The 22,255-nt window shown below is 48.6% G+C and overlaps 1 protein-coding gene across 1 annotated transcript in view; it reads right to left on the bottom strand.

The window, feature by feature from the left end:
• LOC121285182 (desmin-like) overlaps positions 1-20,027 on the bottom strand; it is a 36,099-nt gene extending 16,072 nt beyond the window's left edge. The window contains exon 1 of the mRNA XM_041201442.1: positions 19,379-20,027. Coding sequence (XP_041057376.1) covers positions 19,379-19,908 — 530 coding nt within the window. The 5' untranslated portion in view covers positions 19,909-20,027. The remainder of the gene's footprint in view (positions 1-19,378) is intronic.
• Between the last annotated feature and the right edge of the window lie 2,228 nt (positions 20,028-22,255).

Here is a 22,255-nt window from a genome sequence, read left to right on the forward strand (position 1 = left end):
TTCCAGACCCTCACCACCCTCTGGGTAAAAAAGTTTTTCCTCACATCCCCCCTAAACCTCCTGCCCCTCATCTTGAACTTATGACCCCTCATGACTGACCCTTCAACTAAGGGGAACAGCTGCTCCCTATCCACCCTGTCCATGCCCCTCATAATCTTGTACACCTCGATCAGGTCACCCCTCAGTCTTCTCTGCTCCAACAAAAACAACCCAAGTCTATCCAACCTCTCTTCATAACTTAAATGTTTCATCCCAGGCAACATCCTGGTGAATCTCCTCTGCACCCCCTCCAGTGCAATCACATCCTTCCTATAATGTGGTGACCAGAACTGCACACAGTACTCCAGCTGTGGCCTCACCAAGGTTCTATACAACTACAACATGACCTCCCTACTTTTGTAATCTATGCCTCGTTTGATAAAGGCAAGTGTCCCATATGCCTTTTTCACCACCCCACTAACATGCCCCTCTGCTTTCGGAGATCTATGGACACACACGCCAAGGTCCCTTTGTTCCTCAGAATGTGACGAGTGGCGTCTGGGCTAAGAGTGGAAGTACATTGGCCAGATGACAGGAAGGGCCAGGTACCGGTTCCTGGAGTGCAGCCTGTAAAATAATATCAACTGTGTCTGCACTGCTATGTTATCTGCTTCCTTAGCAACTGGCATGATTACACCAGCTGACATTTTGTTAACAGCATATGAAATAGGAGCTGGAGTAAACTATGCAACGCTTCAGACCTGCCCCACCATTCAATAAGATCACGTCTGATCTTCTATATCAGCTCACCTTTCCCAATAGCTTCCCTCAAGTCTGTCCCAGGCTCAACTCTTCTTTCATGCCAGTTCCTCATAGCCCTCAACGCCCTGATATTTCAAAAATCTATCTACCTCCTCTTTAAATACTTTCAGTGATCGAGCCTCCACAGAATTCTAGACATTCATTACCCTCTGAGGGAAGAAATTCCTTCGCATCTCAGTTTCAAATGAGTGTCCCCTTATTCTGTAACCTTGTCCCTTAGTTCAAGATTTCGCCACAAGTGGGAAACATCTTCTCAACATCTACCCTGTCAAGCCCCCTCAGAATCTTGTACGTTTCAATAAAATCCCCCCCCACCCTCCCCCACCAATTCCTCTAAACTCTAATGAATAAAGGCCGTTCAAAGCATCACGCTAGGTCTCCGGGATATTAGTCCAGGGACAAGATTACAACTCCAGCCATCACCTCCCCACGAGGGAGGAGGAGTTGTGAATGGTGCTGAACATAGTGCAACCATCAACAAGCACCCCCACTTCCTTATGATGCAAGGAAGGAAAATCTTGTTGGAGATGGCCATTGCCTGGCACTTTTATGGCACAAATGTTACTTGCCACTTGCCCGGATATTGTCCAGGTCTTGCTGTGCTTGGGCATGTGCTTCAGCATCTTTTTTTCCCTCCATTCATTCATTAGGTGTGGGGGTCACTGGCTAGGCCAGCATTTATTGCCAATTGCCTCAGGGGACATTTAAGAGTCAACCACATTGCTGTGGGTGGGTCTGGTCTGGAGCCTCACATTTAGGCCCAGACCAGGTAAGGACGGCAGATTTCCTTCCCTAAAGGGCATAGCACACCAGGTGGGTCTTTATAACAATCGACAATGGTTTCACAGTCATCATCGGACTTTTAATTCCAGATTTTTTTATTGAATTCCAATTCCACCATCTGCTGTGAACCCAAGTCCCCAGAGCATTACACTGGGTCTCTGGAATATTAGTCCAACGATAATAGCAGTAGGCCACCACCTCCCCACAAGGCAGGAGGAGTTGCGAATGGTGCTCAATATGGTGCAATCATCAGTGAACATCCCCACTCCTGACCTTATGATGGAAGGAAGGTCATTGATGGAGCAGCTGAAGACGGCTGGGCCCCTGCTCGTCTTTGGAGTAGAGACCGTGGGAATTTTTGATGTCTACTCAGGAGGACAGAAAGGGCCTGAGTTTAGCTTTTCATAGGATCGATGGCACCTCTGACATTACAGCACTCCCTCAGTACCAGCACAGGCACTGGAGTATGACTCGAACACACGGCTGTGAGTTGAGAGCGCTACTCACTGAGACACGGCCGACACAGCCCCAGCTATGGCATGGACTAAGCTGGGGCAATCATCGGTCATTCATTTCCCACTGACTGGACATGTTTGACCATGACCAGTGTTTGATAGCGACCAGAGCCCAAGGAGCAGGCGAGAGTCTCACACTCTTTGTCTAACTGTGAAGTACAAATTAGCCGGAATGTAAATTCCAGTTCTGCTATTTTTTCTGACAGGTTTTTTTTTGACTCTGTCACTAAGGATTGTTCTATTTTCCTAGTCTATGTTGCGTGATGTAATCACTTAACATTCTATCACCTCTTCGCCCTCCATAACTCCAACCAATTCTCCATATATGGCCAACATCAAGTTCTTAAAGGCTTTAAGTGGCTTGACTTAAAATAATCTGACACTTTCAGAGGTAAGTGCTACAGGGATGGAGGAAGAGCACTTTGTGCACAGAATTGATGCAAAATATTTTCCCTTCCATCACTTCACTGTCCTGTCCTAATATTGCTTAATGATGCTGAGATATCATTACAATAGTGATAACTGATACACTATCCTTCATGGTGTGAGTAAAACTCGCTCTACACTGTCCCCATCAAACACTCCCAGGACAGGTACAGCACGGGGTTAGATACAGAGTAAAGCTCCCTCTACACTGTCCCCATCAAACACTCCCAGGACAGGTACAGCACGGGGTTAGATACAGAGTAAAACTCCGTCTACACTGTCCCCATCAAACACTCCCAGGACAGGTACAGCACGGGGTTAGATACAGAGTAAAGCTCTCTCTACGCTGTCCCTATCAAACACTCCCAGGACAGTTACTGCACGGGGTTAGATACAGAGTAAAGCTCTCTCTACGCTGTCCCTATCAAACACTCCCAGGACAGTTACTGCACGGGGTTAGATACAGAGTAAAGCTCCCTCTACACTGTCCCCATCAAACACTCCCAGGACAGGTACAGCACGGGGTTAGATACAGAGTAAAGCTCCCTCTACGCTGTCCCCATCAAACACTCCCAGGACAAGAACTGCACAGGGTTAGATACAGAGCATAATTCCCTCTAGACTGTACGATCAAACAATGTAAATAACAAGAAGCAGATGTGCAGTTAAGCTCTCTCACTATTAATCTAACTCTGCCAGACTGATAGAATGATGGGCCATAATCTTAACACTGTCAGCATCTAAATGAGGAGAAACATTTCCACACAGCGAGCGGTTAGGGTCTGGAATGCTCTGCCTAAGTGTGGTGGAGGCAAATTCAATTGAAGCATTCGAAAGGGAATTAGATGATTATTTGAAAAGAAACAAAGTACAGGGCTATGGGGAGAAGGCAGGGGAATGGTACTGGATGAGTTGCTCATTCGGAGAGCTGGTGCAGACATGATGGGCCAAATGGCCTCATTCTGCACTGTAACAATTTTGTGACTCTGTGGAATAGAAATCGGACGCCCTCAATTTGGACACAGCTAATCATCCCAAATCAGCACAAATTGTCACCAAACGTACAGTCATTTGCTTGGTGTAACTACAGCATGGCAGTAAGGGGTAGTCTCATGGACAAAGTGGAGGGACTCTGCACCAAGCCATGACCTAGAGGGCCGGACTGAAGATCATTAAGCCCCTCGATCTCCGCCAGCCTGTGAACGTGATTCATCTCTCGATCTGAGTTTGAAGGTCGTGTGGTCAAATTCCACTCCAAAGGCTTGAGCCCACAATCCACTGACTCGGGAGTGCTGCACTGTCGGGAGAGCTGACTTTCAGGGGACCGTCTGCCCTCTTGGTGCATGTGAAAGATCCCATGGCACTAGAAGCATGGGACCGTGGCACAGGAGGAGGCCATTCGGCCCACCGTGTCCATGCTGGCTCTCTGCAAGAGCTACTCATCTCGTTCCACCCTCCCACCTTTTCCTTGTAGCCCTGCTAAGAATTTTCTTCTTTTTGGGCCAGAACGTCCGAGGACTGGCAATCACCGTTGGATTACCTTTCCACTCACCTCAGTCGGGAGCTGCACATCCCTCGCCTGGCTGTCTGGCTTGGGCCTGGTGAGGAATATTCAGCCCAGAGAGGGACCTCGGGGGCTTCATTCCAGCACAGGAGGGCAGCCACGTCAGGGGATGTGAAGCCACATCCACTTTTTACCGCATTAGCTGCTGTGGAGCAGGTAAGCTTAATGGTCCAAGCACTTTGAGAAGTCAGGGCGGCTTTCAGGTACATAATTCCCTGAGAGTGGCGTCACAGGTAGACAGGGTTGTAAAGAAAGCTTTTGGCATACTGGCCTTCATAAATCAAAGTATTGAGTATAGGAGTTGGGATGTTATGGTGAGGTTGTATAAGACATTGGTGAGGCCAACTTTGGAGTATTGTGTGCAGTTCTGGTCGCCTAACTACAGGAAGGATATCAGTAAGATTGAGAGAGTGCAGAGAAGATTTACTAGGATGCTGCCGGGTCTTAAGGAGTTGAGTTACAGGGAAAGATTAAACGAGTTAGGACTTTATTCCTTGGAGTGTAGAAGAATGAGGGGAGATTTGATAGAAGTTTACAAAATTATGAGGGGTATAGACAGAGTAAATGCGAGTAGGCTCTTTCCACTTAGATTAGGAGAGATAAACACGAGAGGACATGGCTTTAGGGTGAATGGGGAAAGGTTTAGGGGGAACATTAGGGGGAACTTCTTCACTCAGAGAGTGGTGAGAGTGTGGGCATCTGACGTGGTAAATGTGGGCTCAGTCTTAAGTTTTAAGAATAAATTGGATAGATACTTGGATGGGAGAGGTCTGGAGGGTTATGGACTGGGTGCAGGTCAATGGGATTAGCGGAATAATATTTCGGCACAGACTAGAAGGGCCGAATGGCCTGTTTTCTGTGCTGTAGTGTTCTATGGTTCTATGGGTAGAGTGGCGGGGGTGGGGGGGCAGTGGGTGGGGGTGGGAGTAGGACGGGGGTAGGGGCAGGATGGGCAGAGGGGCAGGATGGGAGAAGGGGCTGTAGAACAGGTCAGGAGAGTACAATGCGTCAGGGTGGGAATGATGGGTCAGGGGAGGGAGAAGGACACGTTGGAGGCTGGAGGATGGGTCGGAGGGTGGTTAGTCGGGGTTGTCGGAGGTAGTCAGGGGGTTGGATGCTAGCTGGGGAGTAGTTGGAAGAAAGTCCGGGGTCATGAGAGTAGTCGGGTGGGGTGGAGGGTAGTCAGGGGGTAGGGAGGGCAGTTGGGAGGGGCAGCTGGGGTTGTTGGGGTAGTCAGGGGGTCGGGAGGGTAGTCGAGGGGGTGAGGTGGTAGTCGGGGTGTAGTCTGGTGTGTGGGGAGTGTAGTCAGGGGGTGGGGTTCAGTGGGGTGTTGGGGGCTGTACAATAGATACCCAGGAATTAGAAGTGGTTTTAGTCCTTCTAGCTTTTCCTGGGTAACTATTCTGCTAAGAGAATCAGAACCACCCAAAATCTCTGATTTAAACAGGAGTATCGGATGGTTCCCTGGGCAGAGTAACTGCCCATCCGGAGCTTGAACTTCCTGGGCAATTCCTTGCAGTCCTTGTATGGGGGCTTCCAGGGGCTCCCCCAGCACACCTTCAGGGGTACCTCCGGGGTATGAACCCTCTCCCCAAGATTGGTAGCTCTGAGCCTCAGATAATGATCCAATTCTCTTTGGAAGTCATGGTCGAACCTGCCTCCACCAGATTTTCAGGCAGCGCATTCCAGATCCTAACCGCTCGCTGGGCGAAGAAGTTTCTCCTCATGTAGCCATTGCTTCTTCTGCCAATCACCTTAAATCAGTGACCTCTGGTTCTCGATCCTTCCACCAATGGGGACTGTTTCTCCCGATCTACTCTGTCCAGACCCTTCATGATCTCACCATTTCGAAAAAGAGCAGGGGAGCTCTGCCTGGTATCCAAGCTAATAATAATCCCTCCATCACTAAAAACAGATGTTCAGGTCACTTATCTCAAGGCTCTTTGTGGGATCTTGCTGTGCATAAATTGACTGCCCTGTTTCTGTTATTACAACAGTGACTGTCTGAAGCATAAACACTGACTCAGACAAGATTGGTCAACTGGCCTGTTTCTCGCTGTCAATTCTATGTAGCTCTAAACCTCAAAACAGTAGTTGATTGGTTGTAAAGAACTTTGGAGCCTCCTAAGGGTGTGACAGGCACTACATAAATGCAAATTCTTCTTTGCAAGGACCCTGCATGTTCCTGGCCAGCGAGACTCTGTGTTGAGAACATGCACCAGGAAAATTTACCACACGCGTCTTTGGATCACAAGGTTCCCAGTTCAAGTCCCACTCCAGAACCTGGGTACAAAGATCAAGGCTGACACCTTGGTGTGGCACTGAGGGAGTGCCGTCTTGCAGATGAGATGTTAAACTGAGGCCCCAACTGCCTGCTTGGGTGAATGTAAGAGATCCCAAGGGCACTCTATTGAAGAAGAGGTGAGTTCTCTCCGGTGTCCTGGCCAATATTTATCCCTCAATCAACATCATTAAAAAAAATGATTGTCTGGTCATTATCAACTTGCTGTAAGTGGGATATTGCTGTGTGAAAATTGACTGCCACATTTCCTCCAATGCAACAGTGACTACACTTCAAAACAGAAGTACTTCATTGGCTGTGGAACACCTTGAAACATCAGGTGGTCATGAGAGGCGCTACATGAATGCAAGTCTTTCTTTTGTGAGGAGGTTTTTGAAGGTGAGAGAGGTGGGGTGGAGTGAGGGAGCCCTCACAATCCCAGCAGTGATCTAAGGTCCCAGTAAATGGGGGATTGTAGCCCCATGCCTGACCTGGGATTTCCCTGGGAATGCTATAGTCATCGCTTGTAATCCATCAAATCAGGAATAACCTGACACTTGGGAAAAGTGTCTTTAATGGGAACATTACAACAACTTGTATTTATATAGCTTTTTTAATGTAGTGAAATGGCCATGACTGGGAATCTACTGTGGCCTGCAGTGATAACAAACCGGTGTTGAATAATGTGCAAATCTGTGAAATCGACATTAGCCTCAATCCATGGCCTTGGAGGTAGTTCTGACAACTTGAGAGGGTCACAAAGATTTGACATTGTGGTTGCTTTGACATGGCATAGACTGATTGATTTTGTGGTCTACCGTGTGATCAATTCCTGGGAATCATACCTTTTCCCGAAGGAGTTGTTTGGTTTTGACAATTTCCTGGTGACCTTCATGTGCTATGTTGACAGCACATTCCCTCAACGAGTGTAGAATGACAATGCAGTTGTTGCATGACACAGGATTTGATATGGCTGTAACAGTGAGCTCATTTCGAACTTTGTAAAGTCCCTGTTGCATGTGACAGATTTCCTTTGTAGATGCTCTCGATCACGTCTTTCCAGTTTCTTGATTCCATGGCCATCGTACATTGCTGTCACGCCTCAGCTTGTTCTGTTGCTATTTTAGTGACTTTTGCTCCAGATTTAGACTTACGTAGTTAAGATGTTATTTGGCGACCTCTTCCTCATGACTAATAGGACTGACTGTTGGCAACAGGTGTCATGAAAGCTAGTCTGCTGGGTTAAGCTCACCTGGCTGATACTCACCATGGAACTCATGCTCTTGTAGTTTGAGGATTCAATTCCCTATTCAAGTGGGAGGTTTGCTCTGTGGATTGTTGGACAAGGTCTATGATTGGCTATGACTTCAAACCTGCTTCCATACAAATAGAGATGAAATTGTAAGATAGCCCAATGTGATTGGGAGTGCTTCTCTCTCTCTCTCTCTCTCGATGGTGTTGTTCTATGGGTGTTAGTGACCAGCTTGCCATCACAGCAATTTATGGATTCCCTGCCTTGTCTTTTAGTGTGAGAACTGCAGCTAAGTCAACCAAACTTGCACCCACAACTAGTGGGCTGGTTTTCTCAGGGTCGAAATAGGCATTTGTGCAACTTGCTGCCACCTGCTGATAGTTCTGGTGTACAGCCTGTTTGTGTGATTAGTCCACTCCCACTTGGCGATCTCTTTTGTCAGATCACATGGGGGAGCACATAGCGTAGCGAGGTCAGAAATGAAGCGACTACAGTATGCAATGGGTCCTAGCAGACTCCAGACTTCCTGCACATTTGTAGGACCTGCAGCATTTGCAACAGCTTCACCGTTGAACAAGCACCTGCCTTTGTTCAAGGTGAGGTAACATTCTCTAAGATGTTACAGGCATGCATCTGCAGTCTCGTCTCGTTCACTTTCAGTGCGGTGGGAGATGAGGATGTCCTCACTGATGTTCAGCGTGCCCTCATGTCCTTGCAGTGCAGACTGAATCAAGTGCTGAAATACCTCAGTTGCTGAGTTGATGTTGATCCTCCTGTCTCAAAAAAAGGCCAATGTGAGTGGAGGACACTGTGAGACACTTCGACTCTTCCACAAGCTCAATTCGATGGTCTCCTGTCTCGAGGTCAAGTTTAGGAAAGCGGTTAGCACCATTCGTTTTCTCTATGATGAGACTGATTGTCAGTGTTATGTCCTTCTTGTTGTATGGCTTGGTTTGGAGACCACACATTAAAGCAGTCTTGGTTCTAACTTGGTTCCTGCTCGTGGGTTTCTTGACGGCTTCTGTGGGTGAGATCTCAGGAGTAGGCTCATCCCCAACTTTCTCAATAATTTCAAGGTCAAGCAGGCACTGAAGTGCCCTCTCAATCTGCTCCCTGATATGAAATGGCACTCACCGTCATTGATGTGTGACTGGGGGAATTTTGCAGTTTGCATGTAACCCCTTTCAATTTTCCAATACCGGTGAAGCTGTCAGCACACATTTCAGGAATGATGTTGGTGTGCATATGAATCATGTTATTTGGCAACAATCCTGTGCAGATCTGTTGCTGTGTGGAAACTGATAAACGTGTCACATTCTCCAGATAACTCATCAAACACAGCTTTTGTTTTAGTGTCTTTGAATGAGATTGGCATTTCAAAAGTCCCGAGAATTTGTGTTTTGTCACTGTTGTAAGGGAAAATGCTGCTATTCCCTGGTTTTCAGAGAATGGGGGAATCCTCGAGCTTGTTGAACCTTCTGTCTCCCATGACATTGACAGATGCTCCTGTATCAATGAGAGCAACTGCACCCGAGCAGCCAATGCTCACTGTCACACGTGGCTGGTTGCTGAGTCCGAAAGTAAGCGCAAAAGTATGTTCAGGGTCATCCACCTCCTCATTGGCCACGTTCTCTCACCCTTTTTGCTTGTGGCACGCACATGTGACACCCTTCTGGTGGCGCTGATCTTAGTAGTCAATTCTTCTGATGAAGTGGTTTGGTTTTTCCATTAGCTTTACACTGTTGACCAGCAGTGGGACCAGTGTGGATAAACACGGCCACAATGGAAACATTGTTTGGACAAGTGCAGCTCCATGGGCGAGGCTGCTGTTGTTGTTTTGCTGGGGGGCTCCTAGCGCATGAGCGATGAACATTGTTCACCGGAGTCAAACATGGAGTGCGATAGTTACTGTTGGCAGCTTCACCCTGGGCCCTGAAAGCGATTGTGATCTTGCTAACTGCAACAGCTCTGACAGCTTCCTGTCTCTCTCTCGTGCTTTTCAGTGTAGTTGACCTTCCATCTTTTGTGATTTGATTTCCCTTTCAACGTGTTCAACGTCAGCAAAGTCATATTTGGTCGCTAGTTGCCTCAAGCATGTGCAATATTAGCCAATTGTCTCGTTTGCCTCCTGTTTCGTATAATGTATTTTTCTTGGGTGTGAAAGATGTTATTAATGCAATTTTTGTCGGGCCATCATCATTTTGCTCAGGCACAAGTGTCTCAAAGGATACCTTCCAATTTTTCACCGTCATAGTGGGGAATTAAGGCCTTTTTCCTTTTTTTCTCATCTGTGAATGCAAAACCTGCCTTCACACCTTTGAAACATCACAGTCACTTTTAGCAATGTGGGAATACAGAGGATGGCTCCGAATGCACACCAAAAGGTGATGTGTTGGACATAGACAATGCCTCTTCATCAGCAATGCAGTGATGAAACCTTTGTCTAAAATGTTCCTGCTTGTTAGATCCAACCTTGTGCACACTTGACACAGCCTGTGTGTCTGAACCTGCTACCTAAAATAAAAACAGAATTACCTGGAAAAACTCAGCAGGTCTGGCAGCATCGGCGGAGAAGAAAAGAGTTGACGTTTCGAGTCCTCATGACCCTTCAACAGAACTCTGGTTCTGTCGAAGGGTCATGAGGACTCGAAACGTCAACTCTTTTCTTCTCCGCCGATGCTGCCAGACCTGCTGAGTTTTTCCAGGTAATTCTGTTTTTGTTTTGGATTTCCAGCATCTGCAGTTTTTTTGTTTTTATCTCTGTTGCTACCTAAAATGTTGTTTTCTCTGCAGAAAGTAGGAAAAACCCTCCAAAAAGGGTCATATCTGGAAGGAATGCTTCTAATTTTTTATTGTCCTTCTCATCACTGTGAAGCTCTTGGGGCAGCAACAGCCAGAGACACCCGGAATTTATTATTGCATGAGCCAACAATGGCTTCCTTTTATTTTTCTTATTGCAGACTCCCTCTGCTGGTACAAATGTGTATGGTACCATCAAGTGAACAAAATGTGCATTGCAATTGTCAATACACTACACCCTGTGACAAGAAATTCTTCCTGACTCTGATCCATGTTTTTGTACCTCTAGACTTGACAATTACAATGTTCTCCTGGCCGATCTCCAATCCTCCATACTCCATAAGCTCATCCAAAACTCTGCTGTCCATGTCCTAACTCACACCAAATCCCATTTCCCTATCACCCTACGCTTGCTGACCTACCTTGGCCCCTCACCTGGAAACACCTCAATTTATAATTCTCATCCTTATTTTCAAATCCTTACAACTCTCCAAGATCTCTGAGTTCTTCCCTTTTGGCCTCTTGTGCTACCCCCATTTTCTTTGCTCCACAATAGGAGGCTGTGCCTTCAGTAGTCTAGACCCTAAGCTCTGGAATTCCTTTCCTAAACCTCTCTACCTCTCTAACTTTCCCTCCTCCTTTAGGACATTCTTTGAAACCTACGTCTTTGACCAAGATTTTTGTCACCTGTCCTAATATCTTCTTACATGGCTCATTGGAAAATCATTCTACTCCATTAGGGTGGAAGTCTAATGGGTGAAATGCTGATCCCCAATTCCATTGCTGTAAGTGGCCTACACTCTCTAACACCACGCTGCCAAGTCAGAATCCATTGCATAAATGGAAGTGGAGAAGAGGTGAAATTTAATTTACAAGCCGTTCCATCAAAGGCTGATTAAATTACAGAGTGAAGCTCTCTGCCAAGTGTTTGACTTGGTCATGGTGACAGTAACATCTTTCATTTAACTCTTGGGGCAGAATTTTCTGCCTGTTGGGCAGGCGGTGCAGGAGAGGGCATGGGTGGGCACAGACCTGATCACCGCCCACTGCCATTGTACACAGATGGGCCTCCAGCGTGAATCGCGGCTCCCGAGGACAGCGGGAGTGGGCGGGCAGCGGCCGGACTGCAATGACCACCGGGTCCCATGGTGACCTGGGCGGCCTGTTGTAAAAAGTTGCTGCAGCCTTTCAAAGGCTGTGAATCACGGCCAGTGGAAGGGTTTCCCAGAACGCTGCTGGTGAGCAGACCAGGCAGGACGGTGGTGGGGGGGGCAGTCACTGTACCCCTCATTTTTCTAATGATTGCCTTGCTGCCCTCCTCGAGGTGGCAGCACGGTGGGAGGTCCTCATACCCCAGGACAGGAGGAGGAGACCCCCCCACATGCCCAAACGTGCCTGGGAGGAGATGGCGGAGGGGGTGAGCTCCCGCGACATGGTGCGGCGCACCTGGATCCAGTGTTGCAAGCGCTTCAATGACCTGTTGCACTCGGGAAGGGTCAGTACCATGTTGGCACTGGTCATTTAACCCAGCAGGTAGGCTTTCCACCCTGCGCCACCTCCCCGCTATGTCTGTGAGTGTGGTGACTGTATTGAATCATTGACAACATGTGTCCTTTGCTGGGTGGGCCAGCAGGTATTGCCCATGCCGAGGTCACCCTGACAGGGTGGTGAAGAGATGGGTTCTGCATCCGCAGCATGTGGTACACTGAGACCCACGTTACTGTGTTGGGGACAACCTGGAGGAATTGCACCTAGGCACAGTGCTGGAACTCCAGGACATGTCAAAGTTAGGGTGATGACATGCTGGAAGGGGAGCTTCAAGGTGGCGTTGGCACCGATCGATCTGCTGTCCTCTGTGCTCCACGTGCTTGCGCCTCCGTGCTATGGAAGGTTAGACCGTGCGGTGCCTGGTGTGATGTAGGCAGCATTTGGCCAAGGGGGTGGGGGCAGGGACAGGGACAGGCTGAGCATCTTTGTGTGAGTGTTCAGCAACAGTGGGGTGAGGAGGCACTGGAGCCCTGCAATGTTCCACTCTGCTTGGTGTGGGCCGTCCATGAAGGGAGTCCAGGTACAAGTAGCACTAATCAATACTCTTCTCTCCTTTTCAGGGAAGAATGCACATAATGCCACTGAGCGGTGAGGACTGGCGGAGTGCTGGCACAGTTGGCGAATCTCAGCCGCTTCAAGCAGGAGGCCCTAGATTTGGAGAGGTGCCATGCGCCCAGGTCCACTGGTGTCGGTGAGGCTGGGGTGCCATGGGCAGGCATGTATGCCCAGCAGTGAGGTCACCATTGTTCTCCCAACAGCCATGGCAGTGCTGAATGTTCAGTGATTGAAGTTTGCAACACAGCTTGACCATTGCTTATGGAAGGATGAACGCATAATGATCCGGGGGACAGGGATGTACATTGACATTGTCTCCACGTTAACTGATCCAATGTCCTTGTTCTTCCTTTTAGCATCAGCACAGCAGGACCAGGAGGAGGAGCAGCAAAGGCCCCCTCTCACACCTAAGGGCCCTGAAGTCACGGACTCACCAGCGTCACACCATTTCTGTCAGGCAGGCATCAGCACAGATACTAGCACCTCGGTGGGAATTAGAACATTGGCTAGTGTCCTGGGACACAGTGGTGAGGGCACTTCACAGTTGCTGGAGAAGCTGGCAGAGACAGAGAGTGCCCATGGCGCCAGCAGTCGGAGGACTGCTGGGGACCAGGCACATGCTCAGTCGGTGCCTGATGATGTGCCTCTGGAGTCGTCCGCGATGCAGCAGGTGCAGGAAATGCGGCTGGGTGTGTGGGAGCATCTGGTGGAGATACACAAGGCCATGCTTGGCTTAGTGTCCATGGTGGAGGAGTCTACACGGACTATCACCGAAGCAATGAACATCATGTCCAAGCACCATGCATCCTCCATGGAGAGAGTGGCGACTCTCATGGAGACGCTCCTCCAGGAGACCAATCAGGGCTTCCTAGGGATGTGCTCGGACGAGCAAGCCCTCACATTGACCTCAGCTGGTCATTGCCAATGTGGGAGATGGTCTGGGCACCAAGTTTCCCAGCTCAGTGCCCATCCGTCCATGGTGAGCAGGGAGGTCCAAAGGAGCCTCAAGTTGGTGCAGCAGTTGCCTATCGTCTCTGTGGGCTCCTCTCAGGGCCACCCGGAAGAGGGCAGCAGCTCTTCCACCCCTCTGCCAGTGACTGTTGCATCTGGTGAGGCTGTGACGACTGGGGAGGTGCCAGCTGTGGAACTGGCAGCTCCCTCCCAGGCGGGACCAGCACAGGCTCCGTGAGCCAAAGGACGACCGCCAAGGTCATTGCGGCCAACAGGACAGCAGGGTCAGCAGGCTGGCTCAGATACCACTCCCAGCGAGGGGACAGCACCAAGACGTAGCACCCGGAAACATAAACATAAGGCACCTTAGACACACCACGGGTTAATCACTGGTTCTTTTGTGTTGGCCTGGATTGAGGTCTTTATGAGTTGGTGTGATTTTTAACACCTTTGTCATTTTGTTTCATTAAGTTTCTTTGGTTGTAATATTAAATTCAGACATGTCACTATGGCTGAGGGTGTCTCTTTTCTTCTGCAGGTGGATGGTTTCCAAAAATGTTATGAGTGATTTATGGGACATTCAGCTTTGTTAACAAGGCCCTTAGTTAATGTTCCTAACCACGCAGATTTTGCTCTCAGGTATCGAGTATGGAGCCTGCAACCCAGGCTTGTCCTGGAGGTCCATATGTGGTCTGCTAGCTGAAGGTTGGTTAGATTGGTGTCCCTGCCTCCCTGGAGTATGCCTGGGTCAGTGTCTACCCCCTCAGCATTTCCCTGTGCTTGCTCATCCTCGGAATCACTGCTGGACTCATTGTGTGCAGCCACAGCCATTGCATCTATGTCTTCATCGTCCACAGTGTCCCCCCTTTCCAGCGCAAGGTTGTGGAGAGTGCAGCATGCAACCAATATCAGCGACACACGATCTGGGGGGTACTGGAGTGCGCCCCCTGAGTGGTCCAGGCATCGGAAGCGCATCTTGAGAAGACCGATGGCTCTCTCCACCACAGCCCTTGTGATGCCCTGGCTCCTATTGTACTGCTGCTCAGCTTCTGCTCTTGGATGGTGGAGAGGCGTCATGAGCCACCTTCTGAGGGGAATAGCCCTTGTCACCCAGCAGCCATCCATCCAGCTGGGCTGGAGCACTGAAGAACCCCGGCACCTGGGAGTGTCTGAGGATGTAGGCATCGTGGGAGCTGCCTGGGTACCTTGCACAGACTTGTAGAATCTGCATCCTGTGGTCACACACTATCTGCACATTCATGGAGTGGAAGCCCTTCCTGTTGACGAAGGCACCCAGCTCACCCGCTGATGCCTTGATGTCCACATGTGTACAGTCTATAGCACCCTGGACACGGGGGAAGCCAGCAATGGCTGCGAAGCCTCTGGCTCACTGTGTCTGACTTGCCTGGTCCCAGTGGAAGTGGATGAAGGTCAATGCCTGTCTGAACAGAGCATCTGTAACCTGCTTGACACAAGTGTGGACAGCTGATTGGGAGATACCACAAAGATCACCCACTGAGCCCTGAAAAGGGCTGGAAGTTGAGGGCAACTGTGACCTTTAGAGCCACTGGCATGGGGTGTCCACCCACACAGTTAGCGGAGATCTCAGGACCAATCATCTGACAGATTTTGTTGACTGTCTCCCTTGCAAGATGGACCCTCCTTCAGCACTGCACCTCAGACATACTGAGGTAACTGCTTCACCACCTGTAAACCCTGGCAGCAGGATAGTGGCGTCTTCTGCGGCCCCTTGCGCCTTGGACAACCTCTTGGCTTTGCACCCCTTGTGCCTGCACCTGTCCTCCCAAAGGTGACTCCCCTGGAGGCTGAATGTACACTCCTGGCTTCCTCCCCCTTCTAGCCCTCCCTTCCTCCTCAGAGGAGGTGCCTCCAGTGGAGAGTTCAGCTCCCATTCCCAGGCTAAGAGAAGGGTCCTGAAACCTGCAGGCCCAAAAAGGATTCCTCACTGCAGAGTGCTGACCTGAGGGTTGTGAGTCCAGACCAAGCAGCTGGTCTGCGTTTTGAGGTATTGCAGATCACACAGACAACTATCAGTAACTTTGAATAATCAATATTTGACAGAGCACACTCGTGACCCCACTGAGCCCTCTTATCCTGCCTGTGGATGAGGTTTATACAAATGTGTCCTACCCACCTGCCCATTGCGCTGACCTGAAGATCGCACGGATGCTGAAAAATCACCATCGATTGGCGCCTCAAGGGCCTTAAGTGGCCCATTAATTAATGGCAGGTGCGTGTCGGAGATCAACGCGCACCCACCCAACAAAATATCGCGATGACGTGTAGTGACATTGGATACGCTCACCCGATATCACCGCACATCATTTTACACACATGCATGTGGGACCCTTCCCCGCTCGCCAATGGGAGAATTCTGCCCTTCATTTATTTTAAGCTAAATGATCGGTGTGGTGAAGGGGTTGTAGTGACAGACCTAATCCCACAGGCATTGCCAAACTCAAGCACACCCTTCTAATCTCTCCTTCTATCCCAGTCTCTCTCTCTCACTATCCCAGTCCCTCTCTCACTAGCTCCAACTCTCTCTCACTATTCCAATCTCTCTCTCACTGTCCCAGTCTCTCTCTCTTTCACACACACTATCCCAGTCCCTCTCTCACCAGCTCCAACTCTCTCTCACTATCCCAGTCTCTCTCTCTCACTATCCCAGTCTCTCTCTCACTGTTCCAATCTCTCTCTTTCACACACACTATCCCAGTCCCTCTCTCACTATCTCTATCTCTTTCACTATCCCAGTCTCTCTCTCTTTCACACACACTATCCCAGTCCCTCTCTCACCAGCTCCAACTCTCTCTCACTATTCCAATCTCTCTCTCACTGTCCCAGTCTCTCCCTCTTTCACACACACTATCCCAGTCCCTCTCTCACTATCTCTATCTCTCTCACTATCCCACTCTCTCTCACTAATCCAGTCTCTCTCTCTCTCACTATCCCATTCCCTCTCTCTCTCACTATCTCTCTCTCTCTCTCTCTCACTAATCCAGTCTCTTTCTCTCTCTCACTATCCCACTCCCTCTCTCTCTCTCACAATTTCAGTCTCTCTCTCACTATGCCACTTTCTCACAATGCCCGTCCCTCTCTTTCACTATCCCACCTTCTCTCTCTCTCACTATCCCACTCTCCCTCTGTCTCTCACTATTCCACTCTCTCTCTCTCTCTTGCACAATTTCAGTCTCTCTCTCACTATCCCACTTTCTCACTATGCTGGTCCCTCTCTCTTTCACTATTCCAGTCTCTCTTTCTCAATATTTCAGTCTCCCTCTCACTCACTATTCCTGTCTCTCTCCCTCTCTCTCATTATTCCAGTCTCTCTCTCTCTCACTGTTGCAGTCTCTCTCTCTCTCACTATTCCAGTCTCTCTCTCTCTCTCTCACTATTCCAGTCTCTCTCTCTCTTTCACTATTCCAGTCTCTCTTTCTCAATATTTCAGTCTCTCTCTCGCTCACTATTCCAGTCTCTCTCTCTCTCTCGCTCTCTCTCTCTCATTATTCCAGTCTCTATCACTCTCTCTCTCACTGTTGCAGTCTCTCTCTCTCACTATTCCAGTCTCTCTCTCGCTCACTATTCCAGTCTCTCTCTCTCTCTCACTATTCCAGTCTCTCTCTCACGATCGCAGCCTCTCGCTCTCACAATCACTATTCCAGTCTCTCTCTCTCTCTCATTATTCCAGTCTCTCTCTCTCTCTTTATTCCAGCCTCTCTCTCTCCCTCTCTCTCTCTCTCTCTCTCTCACACTATTCCAGTCTCTCTCTCTAACTATTCCAGTCTCTCTCTCTCTCACTCACTATTCCAGTCTCTCCCTCTCACAATCCTAGTCTCCCTCTCTCTCTCTCTCTCACTCACTATTCCAGTCTCTCCCTCTCACAATCCCAGTCTCCCTCTCTCTCTCTCTCACTCACTATTCCAGTCTCTCCCTCTCACAATCCCAGTCTCCCTCTCTCTCTCTCTCACTCACTATTCCAGTCTCTCTCTCTCATTATTCCATTCTCTCTCTCTCACACACTATTCCAGTCTCTCTCTCTAACTATTCCAGTCTCTCTCTCACTCACTATTCCAGTCTCTCTCTCTCTCTCATTATTCCATTCTCTCTCTCTCTCTCTCTCACACTATTCCAGTCTCTCTCTCTAACTATTCCAGTCTCTCTCTCACTCACTATTCCAGTCTCTCTCTCTCTCTCATTATTCCATTCTCTCTCTCTCTCTCTCACTGTTGCAGTCTCTCTCTCTCTCTCTCACTCGCTATTCCAGTCTCTCTCTCTCTCACGATCCCAGCCTCTCTCTCTCACACTCACTATTCCATCTCTCTCTCTCTGTCTCACTATTCCAGTCTCTCCTCCTTTCCTACACTCATGTATCTTGCCAGCCCTTCCCCAAAAAGGCTCTAAAGAGTTGGTGCCCACCAGCGCCCCCTGCACTTTGCTCACAGTTTCATAGCCACATCTTCAAGATTCCTGGTCCCAGCACCTTATAACCCTCTTTGTCACTAGTTGCTCACGCAAAACCCACCTGTACAACCCACAGCAGGTCACTGAACACTGAAACAAAACCATATCCCAACAACACAGTTCACATTTCTATAACGATTTAGTTAAGTCTTTTCTCCATGTTTTAGTCCATATTTTTCCCTTAAAGTTGTATTTACCTCCCTTCTATCAGGTGGGTGACATGTAGTTCAAACCAGGTAGGGGACGCAGGTTTCTGAAGGACATTCATGCACCAGCTGGGTGTTTAGGAAGAGTTTGGTACTATTCCTGGTGATTTTTGGGTGCTAGTTAGTTCAGTTTCATACTATGCCATGGCAGGATCATGGTCTCAGTATCTCAGAGTTACTCAGCAAGTAGCATAATCACTGCACCACCAAACCCATCGATGAGCATCAAAAGCCCAGCCTAAAGCCAATTAGCTAATCAAAACCTCAGTCTGCAGTTCCTAGCTCATGAAAAGAAATATCTACACAGTAGCAGCAGTGTGTACCATCTACAAATGCACTGCAGGAACTCACCAAGGCTCCTTAGACAGCACATTCCAAACCCACGACCACTACCATCTAGAAGGACAAGGGCAGCAGATAGATGGGAACACCACCACCTGCAAGTTCCCCTCCAAGTCACTCACCTTCTTGACTTGGAAATATATCGCCGTCCCTTCACTGTCGCTGGGTCAAAATCCTGGAACTCCCTCCCTAACAGCGCTGTGGGTGTACCTACACCACATGGACGGCAGCGGTTCAAGAAGGCAGCTCACCACCACCTTCTCAAGGGCAATTAGGGATGGGCAATAAATGCTGGTATAGCCAGCGACACCCACAAACTAATTTTTTTTAAATGCCTTTTACGACATCAGGCATTCCAAGCTGCTTCACAGCCAATGAAGTGCTTTTGAAATGTAGTCACTGCGGTAAAGTACAAAACACAGCAGCCAATTTGTGCAGAGCAGGATCCCACAAGCAACAATGAAATAATCTGATTTAATGATGTTGACTGAAGGATAAATATTGGCCAGGATACCGGGGATAACTCCCCTGCTCTTTGAGATAGTGCCATGGGGTCATTTACATCCATCTACCTGAGAGGACAGAGTGGATTTCAGGTTTCATCCAAAGGATGATAACTCTGACAGTGCAGCCCTGGGAGTGTCAGCTGAGGTGCTCCTGTCTCTGGAGTGGGCGTTGAATTAATAATCTTCTAACACCAAGTGAATAGTGCTACACACTGAGCCACAGCTTAATACACAGGAATCGGGGAAATGGGCGATATTCATGATGGCACCGAATTGGTCTGAATGATGGACTAAGGGTGTAACCGAGAGACCAGCCAGGTCTGTAAACCCCCCTGAGTTGCTGGGGGCTGTTATCTCGCCCTCCTACCTCTGCTTGAGTTTCTGGAGGTCGTCTGCCAGATTATCCCTCTCCACTTCCACCCGAACTTTCTCATTGGTCAACGCGTCAATCTGTCGCCGGAGGTCCCTCATCTCCTGCTCATAGAGGTCGTTGACCCTCCCTGGCTCCTGCCCCTTTATCCTGTTCACCTCAGACACCAGCACCTTGTTCTGCTGCTCCAGGAAGCGGACCTTCTCGATGTAGCTGGCAAAGCGGTCGTTCAGGTGCTGCATCTCCGCCTTCTCATTGGTCCTGGTCTGGACGAACTCCTGGTTCAGGGCATCAGCGAGGTTAAAGTCCACCACCTCGAAGGCTCGGCTGGGGACCTTGGTCCGGTAGCTGGAATAGGAGGGCAGGACAGTGGACTTGGAGATCAGCACTCTGGAAGACAGGTTGCTGCCCCCTCCAGCAAAACGGCCACTGGAGAAGGAAGCCCTGGGCATCTGGGGAGAGCCCATCAGACCCCCTCCAAAGGTCCTCCTGTAGGAGCTCGAGGTTGTGGAGTTTGCATAAGACATGGTGCACTGCTGAGGTCTCAAATCTTCTTCCCTTCTTTACTTCCCTTCCCTTCTCTTTCTATCTCTCTTGCTCTCTCCTGCTCTCCCCTCCTTACTACAGCACTGCTGTTGAACTGACAGCGCTGCAGTCTCAACCTCCCACTATAAATATGCTGCTCAGAGAGGCACTGTCCAGTAATTCCTGGGTCCTAGTGCCCTGTGACGTGCACCTTCATCTCTATACTTGTTTCCAAGTCTAACATTTAATCCTTCAACCCACACCACTAAAATTAGATTATCTGGCCATTATCACATTTCTGTTTGTGGGAGCTTGCTGTGTTCAAATCAGCTGCTGTATTTCCTACATTACAACAGTTAACACTTCTGTTATCCTATATAATAAACTTCCCGAACCCCTCAGTTAGATTCCAGTCTGTAACTCACTCCCGGATATCTGTTATTCTATATATAATCCCCCCCCGAACCCCTCGATTAGATTCCAGTCAGTAACTCACTCCCGGGTATCTGTTATTCTATATATAAACCACCCTGAAACCCCTCGATTAGATTCCAGTCTGTAGCTTACTCCCGGGTATCTGTTATTCTATATATAATCCCCCCCGAACCCCTCGATTAGATTCCAGTCTGTAACTCACTCCCAGATATCTGTTATTCTATATATAAACCACCCTGAAACCCCTCGATTAGTTTCCTATCTATTGCTCGCTCCCAGGTATCTATTATTCTATATATAAACCACCATGAATCCCTCGATTAGATTCCAATCTGTAACTCATTCCCGGGTATCTCTTATTCTATATATAAACCACCCAGAACCTCGCGATTAGATTCCAGCCTGTAACTTGCTCGCGGGTATCTGTTATTCTATATATAAAACCCCCCGAACCCCTCGATTAGATTCCTGTCTATTGCTTACTCCCAGGTATCTATTATTCTAGATAGAAACCACCACAAACCCCTCGATTAGATTCCAGCCTGTAACTCATTCCCAGGTATTTGTTATTCTATATATAAACCACCCAGAACCTCGCGATTAGATTCCAGTAGGTAACTTGCTCCTGGGTATCTGTTATTCTAAATATAAACTACACCTCCACCCCCCACCCCAAAATATTCGATTAGATTCCAGTCTGTAACTCGCTCTCGGGTATGAATTCCTGTATTCTATATATAAAACTCCCTGAAATTCTCTGACAGATCTTAGTTCATAATTCTTGCATCTCTGTTTAACTTCTCATGATATATTTTGTCACGACTGTATATTTTAGTTTTCGATCTATGAGTCACATGACTAATTATTTGCCCAAGTCCTGTGGACACCCTCCAGGTAAAAGTAGATCTTGGAGCCACTGTCTTGAGGGTGCCGGTTGAAGGTGTGAGCAGTGTGGTGGGTCCATCCCGAGCTGTTAAACCGATCGAGTGGCAGAAAGAGACCAAATACATCAAAGGAACTTCTCCACCTGAACCTATCTTGCAGATTGATTACAGTATTGTGGGGTGGGGTGTTGGGGGTTGGGGGGGAGTGCTGCAGTGGTGCAGGTGCAGTGCAGAGGGTTTGCAGCAAGATCCTTGAGTTGAAGATGGATAAAGTTACAATGGGAGGAAGAGATCTGCAATGTCGGTGGAAGTCAGGTTGGCATCTGTAACCTCTCAGTACCCATTGCCCAGGATGGTGGATGGGGGAAAGGTCCCTTAGGGCTGGTGGCCAGCTATAGTACAGTACTACAGGTCAGGGCACTGTCAGTCCTGGCTTGTTTAGTAGGACTCTTGCTTCGATCACATGTTTGAATCCCACTCCAGACACATGAGCGCATAACCCAGACTGACACCCCCAGTGTAATGCTGCACTGTCAGAGGTGCTGTCTATTGGATGAGTCATTAAACCGAGGACCCTGTGTAATATCTCAGGGGATGTAAAAGATCCCCTGGGCCACTATTGAAAGAAGGGCAGGGAAGTTCTTACCAGTGAACTGGACAAATATTTAGCCCTCAGCCATTCACTGAGGAAAAAGGTTTTCGTGCTGAGAGCAGTTACATACGCCTGTAACCATAAAATCGTCTTACTCAAAAACAGATTATCTGGTCATTATTTATTTTTCTGCTTGTGCGATCTTGCTGTGCACAAATTGGCAGCTGCGGTTCCTACATTGCAACAGTGGCTACATTGCAATACAGCACTTAATTGGCTGTAAAGCACTTTGGGACACCCTAAGGTAAAAAAAAAGGTGCGATATAAGGGCAAGTCTGCTTTTCAGAAAAAAATTGCGCCAATTTATCAGAAGTGAAGAGGGAGTTGGAGAATAAGAGTAAGGAAGTCTTGTTGGGACTTTGGTGAGACCACACCTGG

Source organism: Carcharodon carcharias, chromosome 12 (genome assembly GCF_017639515.1).
Source record: "Carcharodon carcharias isolate sCarCar2 chromosome 12, sCarCar2.pri, whole genome shotgun sequence".
Classification (NCBI taxonomy): Eukaryota; Metazoa; Chordata; class Chondrichthyes; order Lamniformes; family Lamnidae; genus Carcharodon; species Carcharodon carcharias.